The sequence below is a fragment of the Nematostella vectensis genome, chromosome 14 (assembly GCF_932526225.1).
Source record: "Nematostella vectensis chromosome 14, jaNemVect1.1, whole genome shotgun sequence".
Classification (NCBI taxonomy): Eukaryota; Metazoa; Cnidaria; class Anthozoa; order Actiniaria; family Edwardsiidae; genus Nematostella; species Nematostella vectensis.
The window spans coordinates 6,677,248-6,698,008 of record NC_064047.1 but is presented as its reverse complement, the minus strand read 5'-3'; the positions used below and the strand labels follow the sequence as shown (position 1 = coordinate 6,698,008).

Sequence of the window (20,761 nt, the reverse complement as noted above, 5' to 3'; positions counted from 1 at the left end):
GAGGGAATAGAAAGGGATCTGCTGTTTATTATAGGATAGAGGGGGTGTTCTGTTCTGTTCTCGCCATGAAGCGAGTGCAGAATGAGTCGCGCCTTTTGGCGAGAGTAGGCATGCCTGTACTTGGCTGTACGTTCACATAATAACGGTCATTTGATACAAGTAACTTTATGTGATAATAGCATAACTTAAACATAAGTGTGCTCTCGGGAAAGACGATGGAAGACAATGTTTGATTTAAACGGTTTTTTTTTTCTTTCGCCTAGTCTTCCCTTTATATTAACGATTGCATGCCATTTTAGGAATTCCGCTTGCTTTTTTTGGCTGCTAAACTCCGTCAAAGGTAGAAATTTCATGTTAACTTGAACTTCGTCTTTCCCGAGAGCACACTAATGTTTGAGTTATGCTATTATCACATTGTAAAGTTACTTGTATGAAATGACCGTTATTATGTGAACGTACAGCCTTAATACCCTACAATAGGAGGTAGAATCCAATAATATACCCAAACAGAGCAGACCAGTAATGATGTACGGGTTTGGATTTAATATAATTGTTTAATGGCCCGGTGTTCGTTATGAAGTGGCACTCGCTAGTGCAGGTATCCCTAATCTCGCCACAAGGCGCGACTCATTATGCACTCGCTTCATGGCGTGAATCGGGCCAGAACACACCCTCTATCCTATAATAAACAGCATATCCTTTTCAATTCCCTCTACGTATTCAGTCAACACCGTCTCCACCCGACCAGGACTGATAGATTTTGTAAATTTGTAACTGTGAAGTTTATGCCTAATTAATTAATTACTTGTTGTATAGTCACTTGCGCACTTAGCCAACAATTCAGTTGTTAAACTGCTATTGGTTTGAATAAACTATTTATTATTATTTTGTTATTATTATTAATGTGATTTGTTTCTTTTGTAGTCACCGCGCCATCTCCCGTGCAGTCCGAAGCTGAGGGTGATCTTACCCTCGCCCCACCTTCAAAAGAACCAGACCAAGTCTTACGACCTCTTGACCCACCAAAGATTATCAGGTACGACCTATGCCAGTCGCCATTGTTTTTTTCGTCCTGACACATTACTAAGTGTTATAATAAAAGTATCCATCTTCGTGAATGCTATTGTGATATTTGTTATAATTGTATTTCGCTAGTTGAGTGTTGTTTTTGGATGGTTATTTTTAAATTATATCAAATAATGTGTTTTTTATTCATTAGCGCTTAGGTCCTTCGTGTACCATGACAACTCGATTTTCCAGTTTTAAATTTAAACCATCCCATCTGACAAAACCATATAAGCACCTATTGTGACAATAACCGTGTTGCTGTTTCAGGTCTCGTGGTGGTAACCCTGTGTTGATGGATGAAACCGAGGAGGAACGGCGCCAACTGTTACGTCAGGAGGTATTCCGCGCGTTCAAGGCACGACGGGACGAGGTAGAAGCACGAAGGGAGCAAGACCGTTTGGAGCGGAACGCGACGAAAGAGAAACAGCTACTGACAGCTGAGGAGATACAGGTATGCGCCAGTTCGGTAACCCTAGCAATGTAAGGTGCCATAAGACATCCTTAGCTACATCTAATAACTACGGAATATGTAGAGGTGTGCATTACCACGGTGGCCATAGCAACGTAGCTTTGCATGGTAGCCATTGGCAACTTATATTACTACTAATACAACTACACTCGTAAATCACGCTCTGATTGGTCAAGGGTCCATGTGCTATTAGAGGACAAACATATACACTTGCCGTCAGCATGCGCATGCGCTCACCAAACAACAGCCACTCGACTGCGTCTCGTTGCCTACTCAAATCAGATCTATTTGTTAGTACGTAAGCCTTAGAAGTGAAACAAAATGTGATTGTTAGAGTGTAATAGACAAGCTAGAACAAAAGAGAACAAAAACATTACAGTGTATTTGTACTAAATAAACTAAACAGTATTTTACGGGATTTTGAAAACCACTCTAGCAACTGAGCTATTAAAGGTAAAGGCGATGGCGACTGCAAAACATAAATATTACATGTTGATATAAGGAATGACGTGTTTACTACATTTTCGTTTTGCTGTATTTAATGACGTTCTCGAGGAAAAAAGTTTTAGTGTTGACATTTAATTGAAATTCCTTTTACCTTAGAAGATAATCTTGCCCCGCGAAATTTTGTATCGCGAAAATTTTCTAACCTTTTTTTTTCGCGAAATTAAGTGCTCGCGATTAATAGTAACTATTAGGTACTTGGTTACCTAAGCCATAGCAACTATTACTCTATATGTTAAGCCCCGTGCAAACTGCGCCAGCACCTGCCAGCATTGCTGGCGAATTCTTGCTCGACTGACCACAAGACAAATGAAATGTCAGAAAGCCCATTTCCCATTTTGACATTTCCTTTGTCCTATAGTCAGTCAAGCGAAAATTCGCCAGCAATGCTGGCAGGTGCTGGCGCAGTTTGCACGGGGCTTTACAAATCGATCATCGATGTGTGTATCCATCTTCACAATATTAACACTGTGCGTGCTCTATTGTAGGCGGCGCTGGACAAGGCGCGCCACGAGGTGACGGCTGCGAGAGAGCAGTACCGACAGAAATTCCTCGACGCCGATAAAAGTAAAGAGGAGCAAGCCGAGGCCGATAAAAAGGATCGCTCCCCCTCCCCGGGTCGTAGCAAGAGCCGGAAAAGCGTATCAACAGCAAAAGGCGGACGGAAAACGCCATCTAAAGGAAAGAAGAAGTAGAATGATAGCATAGTCGCCTTTTATTTTACATTGTAGTGTATATTGAAATATGTGTTGTATTTACTGTACAGGACGAATTTTCGAGAATTGTATAAATAGTCTTCCAGAGACATATCTTTGATAAAAAAAACTGGTATCCTGTGTAGTTTACAGTATCTACCCGTCCCCCGCCTTATTCCTGCGCGAAAGCTGCTAAACAGTAGCACAAAAAAAGATGAGCTGTGGTTTCTCTTATTGCATGTCTAAACCGAACCAGTCCTCTTCGTCCTAGCTGGCAAAGGATTCTCGATGTTTGACAAAAAGCATTTTCTAGTAAGTAGGCTACTCATTTTTCTTGCTAGATTTTACTTCGAGTCAGCCACGAGTTGCGAAAGTTCGGGTCTTTTTCTTTCACGAGTCAGGTCTGCAAACCGTTGTGGCTTTGTAAGGTGACACGGGTTCAAAAATAGCGACAAACTAAGGGCTATAGGATAGAATGATTTGACTCCAAAATGATGTCTAATGTTCTTCTGTTTACATTTTCGCTCCTCCGGCGAGCTCTGTCCCTACGCGTCACCTCGTACCATTTTCAAACGACGCGCTTTGTAACCGCCCCCGCCTGGTAAATGGGTAACGACCCCAGTGGCGCGTTTTTTTCTTATATAGTTATTAGTGGGGAAGGGGAAAAAATCTGCCACTGGGGGTCGAGTTACCTATTTCCCAGGCGGCGGCGTTTACAAAGCGCGTCGTTTGAAAGTGGTTTTTGGTAACGCGTAGGAACGGAGCTCGCCGGAGGTACAAATGCGTGCTATTTTCACCACTAAAAAGACATTAGACATCATTTCTGAGTCAAATTCTCCTATAGTGCGTGGACAAACCAATCCGATGCGCGGAAGATGGAACACCATACAAGTAAAAAGACATTACGAAATAACTGATTAGGGTGCTTATATACAAAGCAGGCGCGCTTCCAGAGAGTAAAAGAACTTTGATCTCGTATCGTACGCAAAAGTCCAGCCGTGGTTTTGTCAGGTAAACTTTGCAAACCGTCGGCGTTTTTAGTTGTATGCGCGCTCTTGTTTGGTATTGTGACGTCGTATTTACGTTTTTTGTTGCATTCTGATTTGGTTCGAGGGAAAATCGTTAAACGCGCGCTTTGCTCTTTTAATTTTTCTTCAAAAAAACAAAGTATAGATCCAGGAACATCCTAAAAAAATCCAGGTTCCACTTCTGAGACATTGGCAAAAATAGAGACTTTATTTTTTTCAAGGATATGCTTATATCCGATAACGAAATCTTGATATATGATATTATTCACGTTATCCTTTGGTTAGTAAACGACGTGAAAAGTCGAGGGATTGCCCTTATCTGTGACTGGGGCAAGAAAAGGCTAAAAGAGCAACTGTAAAGTCACAAAACGTAACATCAGAACATCTCGCTCATAAAGTAATACATCTCGCCACAAAATAGAATACAGAATATAAATGCCTTTTACGACAAAATGCAACTCCCTTTTTTCCTGTGGCGCATTTTGAGGCGACATGTATTACGTTTTTTGTTAGGCATTACATTTTGTGGCATTACAGGGGTACAATCAGCTTATTATCCAAATTTTAAAAGGTTCCATATAAAACCCCATGGCTGTTGCAGGAAATATTTCTTCATTGACTTCATAATTTTTCAAGGCGTTTTCGATAGATCTGACCCCCTGTCGGTTTCAATTTTCTACTACAGAAAATTGCCCAGAGAAATTGCCTATAGAAAAGAAAGGAGGAGGCATTTTGTAACAAGGGCCGTTATGAGTTTTTATTGATTGGTTGTGAACAGGTGTTCGTGCTAGTTTAGCGTATGGGCTCGACGAGTGAAAATATCACTATCTATTGGAGTCAGTTTTTTAGGATTTAGTGAGATAAAAATATAACCAAGCCATCAGGGTTTTTTTCATCTGTGGTAGAGTCAAACAGTCCCCAGGGACTTCTGGATATTTTTCAATATGGGGTTGGGACGAGGTTGGATAGGATTTTGGTGAGCTCGCCTAGGCTCCACGCCGCCTCACGGTCCATCTCCGTGCACCTGAAACCTGGTTAGAACGACTTGGTTTGGGCTATTTCCCATCAGGTTTTCTTGAAACGTGAACGGAAATATAGAAACGTGAATGTAGTGGCTCTTTCATCGCAATGAGTATTCGAAGAATCCAATTATTTCACAGCTGGGCGAAACTTGGCATTTGAAACGGGGTGCCGCATTCTCTGTTTTATCTTCTGTCGATCATTGTGAACCTCTGACTTAAAGATTTAATGGAAGGTTAAAATTTAAGGATGTTCATCGAAAAAAGAACAAAAATTGTCAATAATAGACACTTCTGAGCATTTAATTTTGTTGCCAACGTTCGAATTTCCTTTCGTGAATTACGTGATTGGAGAGAATTGAAAACTAAAAAAGAACTCGTGAAATAAGGTACTGATTGAAAATCTAATGTAGTTTGAATAAAGGTGTGGCTAAGAACATCATTTTCCGTATATGTCTTTTTCTTATCAATATATTTTTTTTCGCTGCGAGTTGGTTCAACTAAAATATCTGTGTCAAAATTTGAAATAATTGCTAAGCTTCCTGATTATGTTACGTCGTTATACAGTAAACAAGTTTATGGATGGTTTTATCTCTTATTTTGAAAATAAATGATCTTGTATGTGGTATTTTGCTTGTTATGTTGACACCTTTTAAACATATTGTGTTTCTCGATTTTTACACAATTATTTTTCGATTTTTGCTCGGTCCTTTTTGGGTGCATTCCGTTATGGACCCGTCCGATTTCAAATGGTCCATCCCTTCTTTTTTCTTTCACACTTTTTGTACGACCGCACCCGTTCAAGGTTAACGTTTTGTTCACAAAAACTTGTTTCGTGTGCTCGGTAAAGCTTGTCGTGATTCCAGCGTTAGGTAATTGCATTATCCCATGCTGTGCTGAATGGTAGTTTACTCCGCGAAACCGAATGACCCCAGGCAATTATATTCGTGGAATATCTTTGCGGCTTCCTTAGACAATACACTCTCTTAGATAAAACGACACGATTTGTTTGGACATCAGAAATCCAAGGTATCTACAAAGGAATTAAATGAATTCATGACTTTGGCCTTGATAGGAAAGCCACCTTATAGAACCCAGGCTGATGGATATATAATCGTAACAAGTTGTTGTGCTTTTTCGCTGATTAGCCCCCGTCGATAATGAAGCCTAGTATAATAAAATATAATTCTATTTCTGTTTTATTTTGCTTTTTTCGATAAAAATTACATCTGGATGTTGAGTGGTGATAGACATGAATCGGCTGTATGAACAAACGCGAATTCAATCAATAATCTTTTGTATTTCACACGTAAAAGGGCGCTATGGTGGTATCACGGGGCGGCTTTTTTGTTCAACGCTTGCGTGAAGCCGGGATAAACATTAAGTATAATTCATCAAACTTTGAGTAAGTGAAGTAAAACGATCGGCCTCCGAGCGACTGATGATAGGCCGAGCAAATGCTATTTCGTGACCTCAGACACAAATACGGAATTCGAAAAAAAAAATACAACCCTGATCGCTAAAAACAAACACAACTCTATAGAACAAAGCAGCGCGCTAATGCTCAAAGTTCGCCGCCTTTTGACCTTACGGCTACAATCACCGTGAATAATTTTCGGCAAAAACTTTAGTCCAGAATGTGTTTAGACTATAAGCCACAACCGGCTTATCCGCTAGGATGTTTTTTAACGATTTAGCGCCCAGAAGAAAAATACACACAGACATAAACAGTAGGCTATTACGTTGGATGGAAAACGCCGAAGTTAATTGCAGTAGGTATCAGGTTACTAGTATGATAAAAGCGGCAAATCGATGAATACGTGTGAATTTTGTGTTCTTGTTGTCAACTGCACGGTTACGGACACGACGCGCGAAGCTCGTAAAAATTGGATATTATCTCTGAAGCCGGATCATAGATTCGAAGTGACTGTTATGAATACAAGCCTATTTTCACCAATAATTAAAGAAAGGCCTGATCTGTTTTAGAATAAATACTATGTAAATACATCGGGATTTCGCATCAAAAACAACACATGCATTTGCCTACTTTGCTTAGCTTATTTTCTCGACCAATCAGCTGCAGGGGTAAATTAAACGAACTGACAGGTGACATTGATTGACGCGCTGTGGGGCGTTCCTTTAATCAATCGGAAACGATCTGATTGGTTGGAATCAGCACGAGTCTGGAAAACATACAGTGAGTATTTTTATGTAGATTATACTTTGCTTACATTTACCGCTCTTGAATAGCTTTCAATCCGTGCTGGACGGGAATTGATGAATTTCCATGCCGGATAGGGCAACCATGTTTTGAAAATCACCTGGGTGTTCGAAACAAGTTAATGGTTTGCTCAAGTTAATAGCAGAACGGTGGAACTGTCTCCATATACGCGAGAGCGCCATCGAAAGGCGTCAAGATCAGCCAATTTTCGATCAACCACGTTCTCCATTCGTGCAAAATGTCACCACAACGACTGTTCTTTGGGCTGTTAGTATACGCGATTACCGCCTCAAGCTTAGCGCAAGAGAAAAAGGATTGGAAATGCGAGAAGATTTCTATTGATTTGTGTAGAAGCGTTGGCTACAACGTGACAAGAATGCCAAACCTTATCGGCCATGAGACCCAGAAGGAAGCTGAATCGCAGCTCAAGCAATTCCTACCTCTTATTCAATACGGCTGTGCAAGGGAACAACTGGTTTTCTTCTTATGCTCTGCATACGCTCCTATGTGTACGGATAAGGTTGATGTAGTTATCACATCTTGCAGGCCGCTTTGTGAGTATGTACGCAAATCGTGTCTACCCGTGTTGACCGAGTTTGGTATTCCGTGGCCGAATCCTTTGAACTGTACACGGTTCCTCGTCAGAAATAACGAGCGAAATATGTGTATGCCCGGACCGAATTTTACAGAATCGCCTGAGAAACCTAGACCAGACTTTAAACCAATTAATGATACTACGGAAAAGCCTCCATCTACGGGGTCAGAACAATGCCGGAGATTTAAAAACAGCAAGAATTATTTCTACGTTCAAAGCACCGAGTCTTGCGCTGTTCGATGTAACGAAGATGGCATCTTTAAGACCTCCGATAAGGAAACTATGGATATTTGGATCACTATTTGGTCTATTTTCTGTTTTATTTCCACGACTATTACTCTCACAACGTTCCTGATTGAAACTGGTCGATTCAAATATCCCGAGCGGTCGATAATTTGGTTAGCACTGTGTTATAACTTCTATTCGCTCTCGTATATTATACGCCTGGGCGCAGGGCGACAAGCCATCTCATGCGACACGGACCCAACTACACACGTAAAATTTCACATTCAAGACGGCTTAAGGAATACGGGTTGCGCTATTGTATTTCTGATCCAGTACTTCTTTTGCATGGCAGCGACGATTTGGTGGGTTGTACTCGCATTGACCTGGTTTCTTGCGGCTGGTATGAAGTGGGGATGCGAGGCTATAGGCTCTTACGCTAAACTTTTTCACATAATCGCTTGGATTTTGCCTTGCATTAAGACTATATTTATTCTCATAACAAGAAAAGTAGACGGAGACGAGCTAACCGGATTGTGTTTTGTAGGGAACCAAGACTTAATAGCTCTTGCTGCGTTTGTTCTTGGGCCTCAGTTTACATATCTTATTATCGGGACGTTGTTCTTAATCGCCGGCTTTGTTGCGTTGTTCCGCATTAGAACAACCGTGCAACGCGGTGGACAAGCAAAGACCGACAAACTTGAGCGATTAATCGTTCGTATCGGTATATTCTCCGTTCTCTCTACTGTCCCGGCGACTGCTGTTATTGCATGTTATTTTTACGAATATGCAAACAAAGAATACTGGTATTACGGTCAGCGAGACGGAGCGGTAGCCGAACCAAACTTTAGTATATTCATGTTAAAAGTGTTCATGTCTTTATTCACCGGTGTTATAACAGGTATGTGGATATGGTCCCACAAAACTATGAACACGTGGAGAGCGTTCTATTACAAGGTTTCCGGGAAACGTCCACCTAGGAAACTGGAAAGAAACGGTAATGGCAATACGAATGAAACCACAGTTTGAAACACGATAAAGGACTTTGTATTACATGCTGTGTTTAAACGGCGAGCTGGAATATAACGTCTTTGTTTATGTTATCGAGTCTAGTTGAACAAGGTATATAAGGATGAAGTATACGAGATATTATAACTGTATTGAGCATTGGTCTTGTATTATATAAAACAGACATGCAAGGCTCGCGACGGCCAGGTGTATTCTAGATAATAGATCATCAGATATTTTGATCTGTGAAAAAAAGTTAACAAAAAATATATGACTAACAAAAAAATAAGAGTTGTACAAAGACATTGCAGCCACCTTATGAAAGAATAACTGTTAAACTGGAAAAATATCAGCATTTTTTTTTTCGTATTTTTCTTTTCTTTTTTGTGCGATATCTTGACGCCGAATTAGGTATAATTTCGGTAAATCAGAAACTACGGCTTTATTGTTAGTTGTGTGTTCGTTGAACCATTCAGCACCGCTTGTTCATTAACGCACAAAGAAGCCGTATGTTCTCGAGTAGTCATCTCGAGGGGAAATGTCATTCTATACTGAATGACAGACTACACTAATTAGCGCAAAATTTCAAGTACCTCACTTCAATTCCCGATATATGTCCAACCTTTTACCTGTAAAAGGTCTTTTAGCTTTGATTTTAATCAATTATAAAGCTTCAATGATTCTTTACAAGGTAAAATGGGGTATTGTTATTCAGTCCCTGATTAAATAAATATTGATAAATGTCAAAGAGTGTTTTCCGTCCGTCTGCTGCACAGGCCTCAATCATCTTGAGACCACATGAACCTTGATTATACATCTACACCAAAATGCCACTGCACAGGAAACACTTCGCAAACCCATTTCCTAGCTATTCATTGATTTGATAGCAGGGGGTATTGAAAATAAAACACAGGTTTTATCGTAAATGGGTCTTTTCTCTGACAATAGTTTAACAGTGATCCGAGTGGCCTATCGGCTAAGGAGCCCCGTGTAGGGTTCCACTTGACTGATAATACAGACACCGCTAGTTGTACACCCAGCGGCGATTTGAAAGCACCAGCTCTGCTTATTAGTAAAACAGATTGTGGTTTAGATTGGATTTGTGTGGGGTCACTGCACTTGACTCCAGAAAACTCGAACCAACCGTTTCTAGTGAATGTTTTTCATGAAGTGTCAGCAAACCTTTTCTTTTTAACTAAGCAGTTTTTAAGGCCCGTAGAAAATCCCTATCACTTCCGCTATCCCTTGGCATTTTAAATGATTTTATTTGGTAATAAAATCTATGTTTTTGGATGACAACTGACTCAATCCCTTCCCTGAAAAAGTATTACTGAAGACGAAAATTTGGCAGAGTCGAGTACAGTACCAGTACTTGGTGAACCCATATTGATTAGCACCCTGGTTAATATGTTGTTTTTTTTGGTTATATCTTTTTTAGGGGGGGGAGGGGCGCACCCCATTGTGTATACGCTTGATTCAATTTAAGATACAAAGGAAACAGATATAAAGCAAGGCTGACTAAATCCCTTTAATATATTTCTTTTTTGCTAAAAATAGAAATTTACGAGAATCGTGTAAACGACGAACGAAACTGAATAATAAACGGCCACTCCTGAACGTGTTTCGTGTCCAATGAAATCGAGAAAGGAATAGTTGTTAAAACGGCGCTATATTAATTACATTAATGGCTTGTATAATTGTCTTACAGAATATCTCAACTGCAGTCTATTCGTTTTCATTTTTGTATTTCAAAAGCTGCTCCGATTAAAACGTTGCATCGCATTTTTTATTTCCACTCATTTCTCCCTACCCGGCTAAGGGTAATTTCCCGGTCTACAATCAAGGAGAACCTGTTTGTTGTTTGACTAACTTTTGCTTTACTTGTTGGAACGTTTGGTGTTCTGTTGAATTAAGTGCCCTGGTATCACTATTGGTAATCAAGGTTGTAGTTAGCCTTTGGGAGCGCCAGCAAAGTACGCTGGATCCTCGAGCTTGGCGACAAATTTAACAATAGTTTCGATGAAATAACCGAGAATTTATATTCAGGAACAAACAGACTTCATTTCAAACTCCATTTGTGCAAAAGGAAACAGAGAAAGGCGAATTATACTCAAACCGACCACGTACTCGCCAGACCGTATATCTTGGAATTTTATGTCGTGTTTTGGCGGAGAACGGTTGGGACTCTATCAGACAGAACGCATTTTCACGTGCAGGTTTTCAATTCTCAAATTTATTCAATTGTTTTCTAACGTACTTGTAGCCATACTCCAAGCTTCTGTAGCTAAATCCCCGTGCAAACTGCGCCAGCAACGGCGTATTTTCGCTTGACTGATTATAGCACAAAGGAAATGTCAAAATGGGAAATGGACTTTCTGACATTTCCTTTGTCTTGTCTAAAGGGGCCGGGTGCAAATCGAAATTCGTAAATTCATTCATTGATGGAAGTTTATAAAACCAAAACTGAAAAACATGAAAATGGTAGAGGCCACACTTCAGGGGATAATGATTTTAAACGAAAGCCAAACGAAATCATGAAAGTGCAAGCAGATTGATCAGAATACCTGCTCAAAAAAATAAGGCCCTCCCCTAAACCCTGTATTAAAATTTGAGGCCCTCCTCTAAATTGGACGCTCAAAAAATCGCAACCCTTCCCCAAATCATAGCGGTCTCACCCCCCCCCCCCCCCCCCCCTCCCGTTAAATAATGACCCGTCCCTAGCGGGCAACAACGCAAAGCTCTTTTGGTATTGAAACTTGGAGCCTCTAGTACCCAGGGTTGTCATCAGTCTCAACTGCTAAACCGCTTTCTGGCTTGAAATGAAACCACCAATGAAAATGATTCAAGGATTTCAAATGACGGAAGCTTGTTAACGAGAGTTCACAGAACATTAAAAACTGCAGTAAACCTTTTTTTTTTTTGCAAAAAAAAATTGAACAATTTTGAAAAATTAAAAAAAAATTCTGTTGAATACGATGATAAACCCCAACCATAAACCCTCTCCCCAAGCCGCCACGTCGTAGAATTACTAATTTTCTTCCTCGTCTTTTGCAGTCCTCTCTTCTTTTATCTGGTCTGCAAACTGCTTAACTGCATCCCATTCCTCGTCGCCGATTTCTACAAAAACAAATAGACAGAATAATGATGACAAAGAAAACCATTTAAAAGTGATCACGAAGAAAAGTATAATTATATCATAGGCGTAGTCAGCCTATGAAGTCTAAATGTTTTCTTTAAAATAGATTTTTACGTTTCTATATTAATTTTAGCCTAATAGGATCTTGTACACCTGTTTCAAAAAGGTTGCCCTCAGAGAATCCATATGTCGTAGCCTGCAGTGTTTCATGGGTATTCCATGAATAAGAAGCGTAAATAAAGTGTTAGACTTTGAGACCTCTAGCATTTTTAGTTTATATGTATAAGCATTCCCATCGCTAACAGAGACTAGGATTCGGTCATTTATACGTTGCCCATGAAACACTGCCAGTTACGAGACATAGATTCTCGAGTACAACAAATTGAAAGATGTGTATGTGCAGGCTTGTACCCAGGGGGGGGGGGGGGGGGGGGGGGGTGCAGGGGTGACCGATGCACGATGACCGAAGGCCCACTTCCGGTTCTCGATAAACGTGCCATTTGTAGACAAAACTGCAAAGCATAAGCTGGAACACTCTGGTATGTAGCAAAATCTGAAAATCCGACAATAATCGTCCCGTGCATATAACGCGAAGGAATAAAAAAAAGCCCTTTTTTTCGGGGAAGGTCAGTTTTTTATCAGAATTCAGAGAACTCCATCCATCCTCCCCCCCCCGTAAAAATTTGGTCCACTTTTTCTGATTTTGCACCCACCCCGCAAGAAAAATTCTGGGTAAGGGCCTGGTATGGCTTATTATTGTACCTTGGAGATGCTGGAAAATCAGCCCGTAGTCTCTCACTTGTTCCCTGTTCTCGTTTGAGACGCGGAACACTTTGGCGGAGTTGAGGCCTCGTTCGAGGGTTAATCCGACTTCTGTCATCAGCTTCTGGTCGCTTTCTGACATTGGGACCTCAGTGCGCATGCTCCCATTAGGACTGCTCATGGCGTAATTTATCTGATGCAAGGAATGTTATACTTGGTTATATCACTTGGGACGGCGTAATGACTCAAGTCATTATAGCGATTTTACATAGTGTGGTTACAGAAATATTCAATACCCTAAATCCCCTTCCGTCCAATCGGGCAATTGTTCAACCCAAACGCAAAGGGGCCAGGGTTAAAATCGATTTTGCCGACGATCACCCCCTGTCTGTTTTTTTTATCGCAGTACCCCCCCCTCCCCCTCCCCCGGGAACTAAGGAAACCAATCAATACCTTATTTAGAATACCTTAAAGTTCACTTTCTTTTTTGGTGGTCGTATCGTGAGGGGCTTGGCAAACTATGTGACTTGTATTCAGAAGAGAAATACAATGACTGGTCTTTGAAAAGAAACACGCCCCGGCGGGGGGTGGGGTGGGGACTCACCAGAAAAGTAGACGGGGGTGATCGTCACATCTTATAGGGTATGCCAGTATGCAATTTCGACCAACATACCTTAGGGGTTTGGACCATTTGCTATTCCTAATGGGGTGTTTAACGTTTTTTTCCGATTCGGCAATCTCTTAGGGTTAAAATTTTTTTCGACCACACCCAATTTGCTATCTTTTATTGGTAAGAATTTCTGTTGACGACGCCAAAGTGCCCAGGGTTAAAATCGATTTTGCCGACTATCAGCACCGTCTGTTTTTTTTACCGGAGTCCCCCCACCCTCCCCCGGGAACTAAGTCCCATACCTCCCAAACGACAACGCGCTTTCTTCAAATGGGAAAGTGGAGGAGGGGAGGGGGGAATTGGGAGGGGAGGGGGGGGGTTGATCTATGGATTGTGCACTTCCAACATACATACCGTGTGGAGTACAAAATTCAAGCGGGTCTTCATCTCTTTTATGTTTTTCGTTGTTGACAGGAAATTCAAAACGATTTCCAGTTTTTCGTTCGAATTATCCCCAGTACTTTGATACAAATCTAAAAACATAAAGATTCATTTATAACAGTTTTCGTTTTCGGAGAAGGGGGGGAGTGGGGGGTTGGGGTTTGCGTCTTTTAGGGGTACCGTCAGGACAAGTGCAAAAACTTTGAAAGAAGAGGGCAAACCGCTCAAAAGGACTGGGACGAGCAAGAAATTGATGGATTGCGGACCAGCGATGTTTTTCATCGTACAACGTTGTTATGAATGAAACTGACTTGATGTTTGTCGGAGCAAAGACTAATGCTCGAAACGTCAGCGCAACTACTCTGTTTCACGAAAACCTTCAACATAGCTTTTCAACACCACGCCTACGCAGACCATCTAGTTTTTCTAAAGCTTGTCTGTAGTCTTTTTTCAGTTTTATCATGACTTGTTTACTAAGATACAAACCTAAAAACCTATGTCTGTAAATCATAGTAGTTTCGATGACGTTTCCAAGACTTAGCATACTGTTTCTTTATTTCCCCGATTCCACCGCGCCTAGGTAGACCAATTAGTTATACCAGTTATACCTTTTCGAAATCAACTGTATTTTATATTTGTGCAGAGCCGTAGGAAGGGGTGAGTCACTGGGGGCACGCTCACCTAACTCAATTTTTTTTTTTCCAAATATAAGGGAGTGAACAGTAGGGGCGTGGTTGTGCCCCCTCCCCCCCAAAAAAAAAAATTTCTCACAGTTTCTGCATTGTGCCCCTCCAATCTCTCGAGGTCTGCTATGGCACTGTTGTGTAAAAGTACCTTGAAGTGTACTAGCGAAGTCCCTATCGTCGTCGAGTTGTACGAACTCTGCGAATGTATCCAAATCTTCAGCTGTGAGTTCTTCCGCATCATTCATCTCGTCATCGTCGTTGTCTTCGTTCTCCTCCTTACCATCATTGTCCGCAACAACATCACGTGGTTTGAGCTTTGCGCCGATAAACACGCCCTTCTTCACCTGTAGAGCCCAACACACGATTACACTTAAAGAATGAAGATCAACCACTCTTAAAAACCAAAACAAACTTCTAAATAACCACCCATGATTGAAATTTAATGCCTTTTTAACGAAATTGTATTGAAATCATCTCAGTTACTTGCTTAAATTAGCCGATGGAAATGGATTTTTTTGAGCGAGTCGGTCGTATTGTGCGGGAATGTAAAATGGCAGCGTGGTCGCCATAAGATGACAAGGAATCCATTTCAATCGGCTAATTCAAGTGAGAACACAAAATATTCTTATTCAATTATCGTCAATAACCTATCAGACTTCATTCGTAGATTATTATTTTGAACTGGCTTGTGTAAGTCCAATTCTGAGCCGAGAAACAGAAAGATACTATCCATGTCACGACAGGGAATCGAACCCGTTTCTACAGAGGTGAGAGGCCCCGTACGATTATGATGGCTAGCACACTGGGCCAGCTGTGTACTGTTGGAACTGTGAACGCTTGCGTTTTCATATTGCTATTGTACATAAGAACGCGGAGGCGTAGACAGGACTTACTTGTAGCCTTTTTTCTTCTTTCTGGTATTCAAGTCGAGCGTACGTGAAAAGCAGTGGTGAGCGTGCGGTTTTCCCTATTGCTTGGGTCGGGATCAGCACCTTTGGAAACAGCATTGGTTATCGTTAACATTATCACCACCATCAATCATCAATAGCACCATTCCTTTACCATCACGATCTACTATAATCATAACCATAGCAATAGCATCATCATTAACTTCCATAATCACCGTTATCATCGTCATCATCATCAGCATCAATCATCAATAGCATCATCCCTTTACCATCACGATCAACATTGCTACTATAATCATAATCATACCAACACCATCATAATCTTCGCCATCCCCATAATCATCGTCATCAGCAGCATCATTGTCATAGTCAAATTACCACCACCATCATCATCATAGTCGTCATAGTCGCCATTACCACCACCATCATCATCGTCATAGTCACAATTACCACCACCATCATCATCGTCATAGTCACAATTACCACCACCACCATCATCATCATCATCGTCACTATTATCATTATCACCATCGTCATAGTCACAATTACCACCACCATCATCATCGTCATAGTCGCAATTACCACCACCATCATCATCGTCATAGTCACAATTACCACCACCACCATCATCATCATCATCGTCACTATTATCATTATCACCATCGTCATAGTCACAATTACCACCATCATCGTCATCGTTACTAACATCATCATCATCACCATCATCACCATAGCCATGATCACTATCATCATCATTACTATAATGAAGTCGTCATTATATATTACCCTGCTAAGTCTGGCTTTGACGGCAGCTACATTTTCGCACCAAGTCAGGAAAGGCATAGAAGGGGCCTTTGCCTCGGCATCGATGGTATCCTCCTTTCTCCGTGCACCCAACACGCGAAGCCTGTCACTGTACACAACGCCTGTGATGATGTACAACTTCTCCTTCTCGTACGGGAGCATTTTCACAGGGTCCAGGAATGCCTTGTGAAGAATAGCTCGCAGACCTGTCTCCCTTTCAAAAACAAACAGGAGAATAAATTAATGTTAGCATCTAGATGTTAATGTACAGTATATGTCTCTGTTGACAACTCCCTATAAACTCTATTATGCCCACCTCTATACACTCGATGCCTATCCCCTTTGTTATGCATTAATTGTGTGGTCCCAGTATATTTCCCTGTGATAAACTTTCTCTTGAACTCTCTATCGAAATCCATTTCAAATCCATTTCCCTTTGTGCTCGTTTTGATATATTACTTGTGTTGTTCCAGTATAGTTCAGTATCGTACACCTCCATATGAACTCTCTATCGAGCCCCCCCCCCCCCCCCCCCCAAGTGGTCCCAGATAAATATATCACATCTCTCTATGAACGAAGTGCGTCTCCCTATGAACTCTCAATGGTTATTTCTCTTGAAAATTAATTGTGCTCTGTGGGGTCCCAGTATCATTACTTGTAGAACTCCTCTTGTACGTTTCCCAGGCTCAGCTCTCCTAAGTCATGCTTCTTTGTCCCCGCGATTTTAAAATGCTCTCCTACTACCACCTCTCCCTTTGTTTCGATTCCGGCTTCCGCTCCTTTTGCAGTCCTAAAAACAGGTCCGTTCCTCAAATTCAATTTCGCAAGTTCTCGGACCTCTTCTTTTAAATTAGGTTTGCCGTCGTCTAGGAAGCACTCAAGAGGCTCTAACACTATCTTTGGCTGTCGTATATGCCAAGGCTTGCCATGTTTTACAATCAAGGTCAGCGGTTCTATTGTGTTGTTTCTCCCTTGAGGTGCCACACGATACTGAGGGCCAAAATTGTCTCTTGCGAACGACCGGATCAGTTCGTCCAAAGTCGAACTCATAGTCTAAAAAGCAAAAACAGATTTGTTAAAAAAACTCATAAGAGTGTCGGGTTTGCAATGTAGCCTGGTAGCGGATCGGTATGGATGGAAGAGAAGAGTGCCTTGCATAATGCGACGCCAAGTCCGCTTCAGAAGAGAACACAACCAACGCTAAACGGACAGTGAGTGCGAGTGAATCCATAGGTGGATCTGTAAACATGGAGAGGGTTACAGCGCGACCAGTAAAACCGTGAACGCCTAAAATATGCATGGAATGTTGTTTCGACCAATCACTCGGGAGATTCAATCAATGTCACAGTCTTAGTTTCTTATCTTTGTGATCTGAAGACAATAACTCAGAATTCATTCCACATTATTTTGGTTGTGCGCGGTAACTGGTTGCGCTGTAAGAACAGTCTGGATGTGGATGGAGGGGAGGGGCGAGGGGGGGGGGGGACGGTCTTTGTTGGTAGTCGGTAAATTTAAGAATTTAAGTAAGTATTCATTTTGCACTAGATTTCATGTATAAACTAGACAAAGAGTTTTAGTAATTGATAAGTAATTAATAACCAATTGATAATGAATTAATTATGGCCCAATAATTGACAGAAAAGCAGGAAATGCATGGTGCAGATTCTCTTGCGATTTGATTGCCCTTTCTCAAAAAAATGTACAATACTTTGAACTCACTAGGTCGACAATTTACCGGGATATTTTTGGAAATTGAGAACTGCCGACATTGAGTAGCATGTTGTCAAAAAATGGCCACTAAAATTACGATGTTACTGTATGGTGTAAACATGAGGTAAAATGGAAAACATCCAATACCTCAAAGCTTATTTCAGATTTTGCAGATTGCCTGCCCTTTCTTAAAAAATATGGAATACTTTGATCCCACTAGGTCGACAATTTACTGGGTTATTCGAAGAAATTTAAAACTGTCGGGCATTAGGTCCATTGAGGATACCTTTCCAGGCTGTCGGGCATATCCACTGCGTATTATTATATATTATTATATGGTGTATTACATAGGGACAACGACAGAAAATGAAAACGAAGCCTTAGCAACACGAGAAGGAAGGCTATATTTCATTAGAACTAGCTTCACTTTCATTTATATCTTACTTTTATTATATCAACATAGAATTGCCTGTGTGGAAATCCAAAAGCAGATGACACAAACATGTATAAGTATTTACAATTGAAATTCAATTAAGCTATTTCTGATCGTTCAATTTGTATCGGTCGACGAGTAGCGGTTTGTTATTTCATGTGTTATCTCAGTGAAATTATATCTTTTAGAATCGCGTGTCAGCAAAAGAGCAGTGTACGAAGTTGCCGTCAGCATTTCAACATGGTCTCGGGGAATCGTCAAAACGTGCAAATCACCCGTACAAGTCGGTACTGATTTGAAATACACAAAGAAGCTAAAGCACCACTTCACAAATAACCTATTAATGCGCCACTTTTCTCAATATTTTTAATAGAGTCTCGAGGTTAGAGTTGGAAGAGGATTTTGTGCGCTCACCTGGTGTTTCTCCCGGGGTGTTTCTGCCTGATGCCTTTGTAGTTCCTTTGAGTTTTTAGCACTGTCTTGTTCAGCAAGATGTGTTCTTCCGCTTTATAAATACACGCAGGAGGATGACCCGGAAATGATGTCATACCGGAAGTAAAAACGGACGTGCTATGAAGCAGTACTTTGCATTTACAATTTTTTCAGTCTTATGAACACATACGAGAATTATTCGCTATACAAATACCTGATTTGGAGGATTTTGGTATGTATTTTTAGATTGAGCGCTAGATATTTGTTTATTATTGTGATTTATTCCTAGAAGTACCGGAAAGGACCAGCCCAGTATTGACTTAGGAATCACTTCCTGTGAAAATATGTATAATATTAAAGGCGTCGTCTTAAAGGCGTAGACGGGGCAAAGTGCGCCATTTCACAATCAAATGACTTTCAGCCGAGTAGTTTTATGTTTTGGGACCCCCTGAGCAATTCCAGTTGTCTACGACATGTCTTAGTCCTGAATTACACACTTCACGACTTTCGTAATCGAGCATCGTAGCGAAGTCGTAGGCTGATTTACACTCTACTAAACGAGTTGTAGAAGTGTCGCATACAACTAAATCGTTGCTATCTAAATCAGCCTTTATACTTCCATTACAAAAGGCATACAAGCATAGCAAGTCTATGGATAAACAGTGCATAAATTATCCATGCATTATTGCATCAGATAATTGGTCGAATGCGCAAGAGGGTAGTATACAGTCGATTGACAAAAGGTTGTCCTCAACCGACTACGCGACAAGCCCGCATGTAAGCATGGGTAAAAACCACTGAAGCGTCTAGCTGCATATATTAGCCAACGCATAACTTCCGTCTTACCGTACAGTACGATAACCAGTATCACTCAGCATTTGGTTTCATATTTTTGTCTCGAACATTGTAGATTTGAACAATCCAAAACTACCTAAATGATACAGAACTATTAACCTTTCCTGAGATATAAATCCTGCTTATTTCATCCAATGGTTTGTTCAGAAAGTATCGTTATTTTGAAGCGATTTTCTTAATGAGCGGCGTTTACTGCACAGCGAACAGACTATGATGATATTGGCTAATATATGCAGCTAAGCGCTTCAGTGGTTTTTACCCAAGCATGCTTATATGCGGGCTTGCCGCGTAGTCGTGCAGCCGGTTAAGGACAACCTTTTGTCAATCGAATGTATTGTGTGCAATATATTGTCACGCAGAAAGTAACGCAAAGTAACAAAATAAACTATTTTTAATAACTTTATTATTTTAGTCTATTTTGTCTAATTAACAGCTAACTTGCTGGAAGTAAGTGGAACAGTTAAAGGCTTTTTGTTTAGTTAGCAAGTCTTTATTGGCAAAGTAACTTAACCGTTCGGCGAAGGAATTTATGAAACAGGATAAGAAGCAATGGGAGATGGGCCCCAAAATAAAGTCGTGTCCGCGTTGCTTTTAAGTGGTTTTTGATAATATTGAAAATCGAGCGCCTACCATAGTAAATATATATATTTACTCGAATAAGCACCTCCCTCGAATAAGCTACTCTCCCGAATAAGCGCCCCTTTTGAACCAAAACTATTAAAAAGCGCCTCCCCCGAATAAGCTACCCCCTCCCCAGGTATTATGTAACTGAGTAAAATGACTATCATAATGTAGTTCTAAGAAAGCACTGGAGTTCATAGAAAGGACAAGAAAGAAAGTATTTAATGGATAAAAATAGAAAAAATCTGCTTCTAGTTGTAATAATGATAAAGAGAAAAGAAACTGATGTAGTATAAAATTTATATTAAATGAATAAAAACACTTCGGCCTTTGTTCGAAGTTTGCCCCAAATAAGCGCCTCCCCCGAATAAGCGCCCCGTCTGACATTTAATAAGCGCCGGGGCGCTTATTCGAGTAAATACGGTAATCCCGTTCTGTATGCAATAACTAACGGCAGAAAAAGTTGGATTCTGACTTTACGAGCAGGTTACTCTAGGTATTATCTAGGTCCAGTTTAACTGAGTTACGCTGGAC

The 20,761-nt window shown here is 40.8% G+C and overlaps 3 protein-coding genes across 11 annotated transcripts in view; 2 read left to right on the top strand and 1 right to left on the bottom strand.

Moving 5' to 3' along the window:
- LOC5501696 (androglobin) overlaps nt 1–2,877 on the top strand; it is a 34,962-nt gene extending 32,085 nt beyond the window's left edge. For all 9 annotated transcript variants that reach the window (XM_048721887.1, XM_048721886.1, XM_048721884.1 and 6 more), the window contains 3 exons: nt 925–1,036; nt 1,336–1,519; nt 2,530–2,877. In XM_048721887.1, coding sequence (XP_048577844.1) covers nt 925–1,036; nt 1,336–1,519; nt 2,530–2,736 — 503 coding nt within the window. In that variant the 3' untranslated portion in view covers nt 2,737–2,877. The remainder of the gene's footprint in view (nt 1–924; nt 1,037–1,335; nt 1,520–2,529) is intronic.
- Nucleotides 2,878–6,972: 4,095 nt separating this feature from the next.
- Nucleotides 6,973–9,577, top strand: LOC5501697 (frizzled-4). The gene has a single exon (XM_001622915.3). It carries the CDS (start codon nt 7,243–7,245, stop codon nt 8,848–8,850), a length of 1,608 nt encoding a protein of 535 aa, XP_001622965.2. The 5' UTR covers nt 6,973–7,242; the 3' UTR covers nt 8,851–9,577.
- A 1,465-nt stretch (nt 9,578–11,042) lies between these two features.
- On the bottom strand, nt 11,043–18,886 carry LOC5501698. The gene is made up of 8 exons (XM_048721897.1): nt 18,734–18,886; nt 16,832–17,229; nt 16,159–16,390; nt 15,358–15,456; nt 14,613–14,808; nt 13,752–13,870; nt 12,728–12,920; nt 11,043–11,946 (listed from the first exon to the last, which is right to left on the bottom strand). The coding sequence occupies exons 2-8, from the start codon at nt 17,224–17,226 to the stop codon at nt 11,858–11,860; spliced, it is 1,323 nt and encodes a 440-aa protein (XP_048577854.1). The 5' UTR covers nt 17,227–17,229; nt 18,734–18,886; the 3' UTR covers nt 11,043–11,857.
- Between the last annotated feature and the right edge of the window lie 1,875 nt (nt 18,887–20,761).

Excerpts from the sequence above, each read along its gene's own strand:
- LOC5501697 (XM_001622915.3), top strand. The coding sequence starts at position 7,243 with ATGTCACCACAACGACTGTTCTTTGGGCTGTTAGTATACGCGATTACC.
- LOC5501698 (XM_048721897.1), bottom strand. The coding sequence starts at position 17,226 with ATGAGTTCGACTTTGGACGAACTGATCCGGTCGTTCGCAAGAGACAAT. Across the intron at positions 14,809-15,357 it reads AAGAAGAAAAAAGGCTACAA|GTGAAGAAGGGCGTGTTTAT; the intron begins GTAAGTCCTGTC and ends TGGGCTCTACAG. Across the intron at positions 12,921-13,751 it reads TGAATTTTGTACTCCACACG|ATAAATTACGCCATGAGCAG; the intron begins GTATGTATGTTG and ends TCCTTGCATCAG.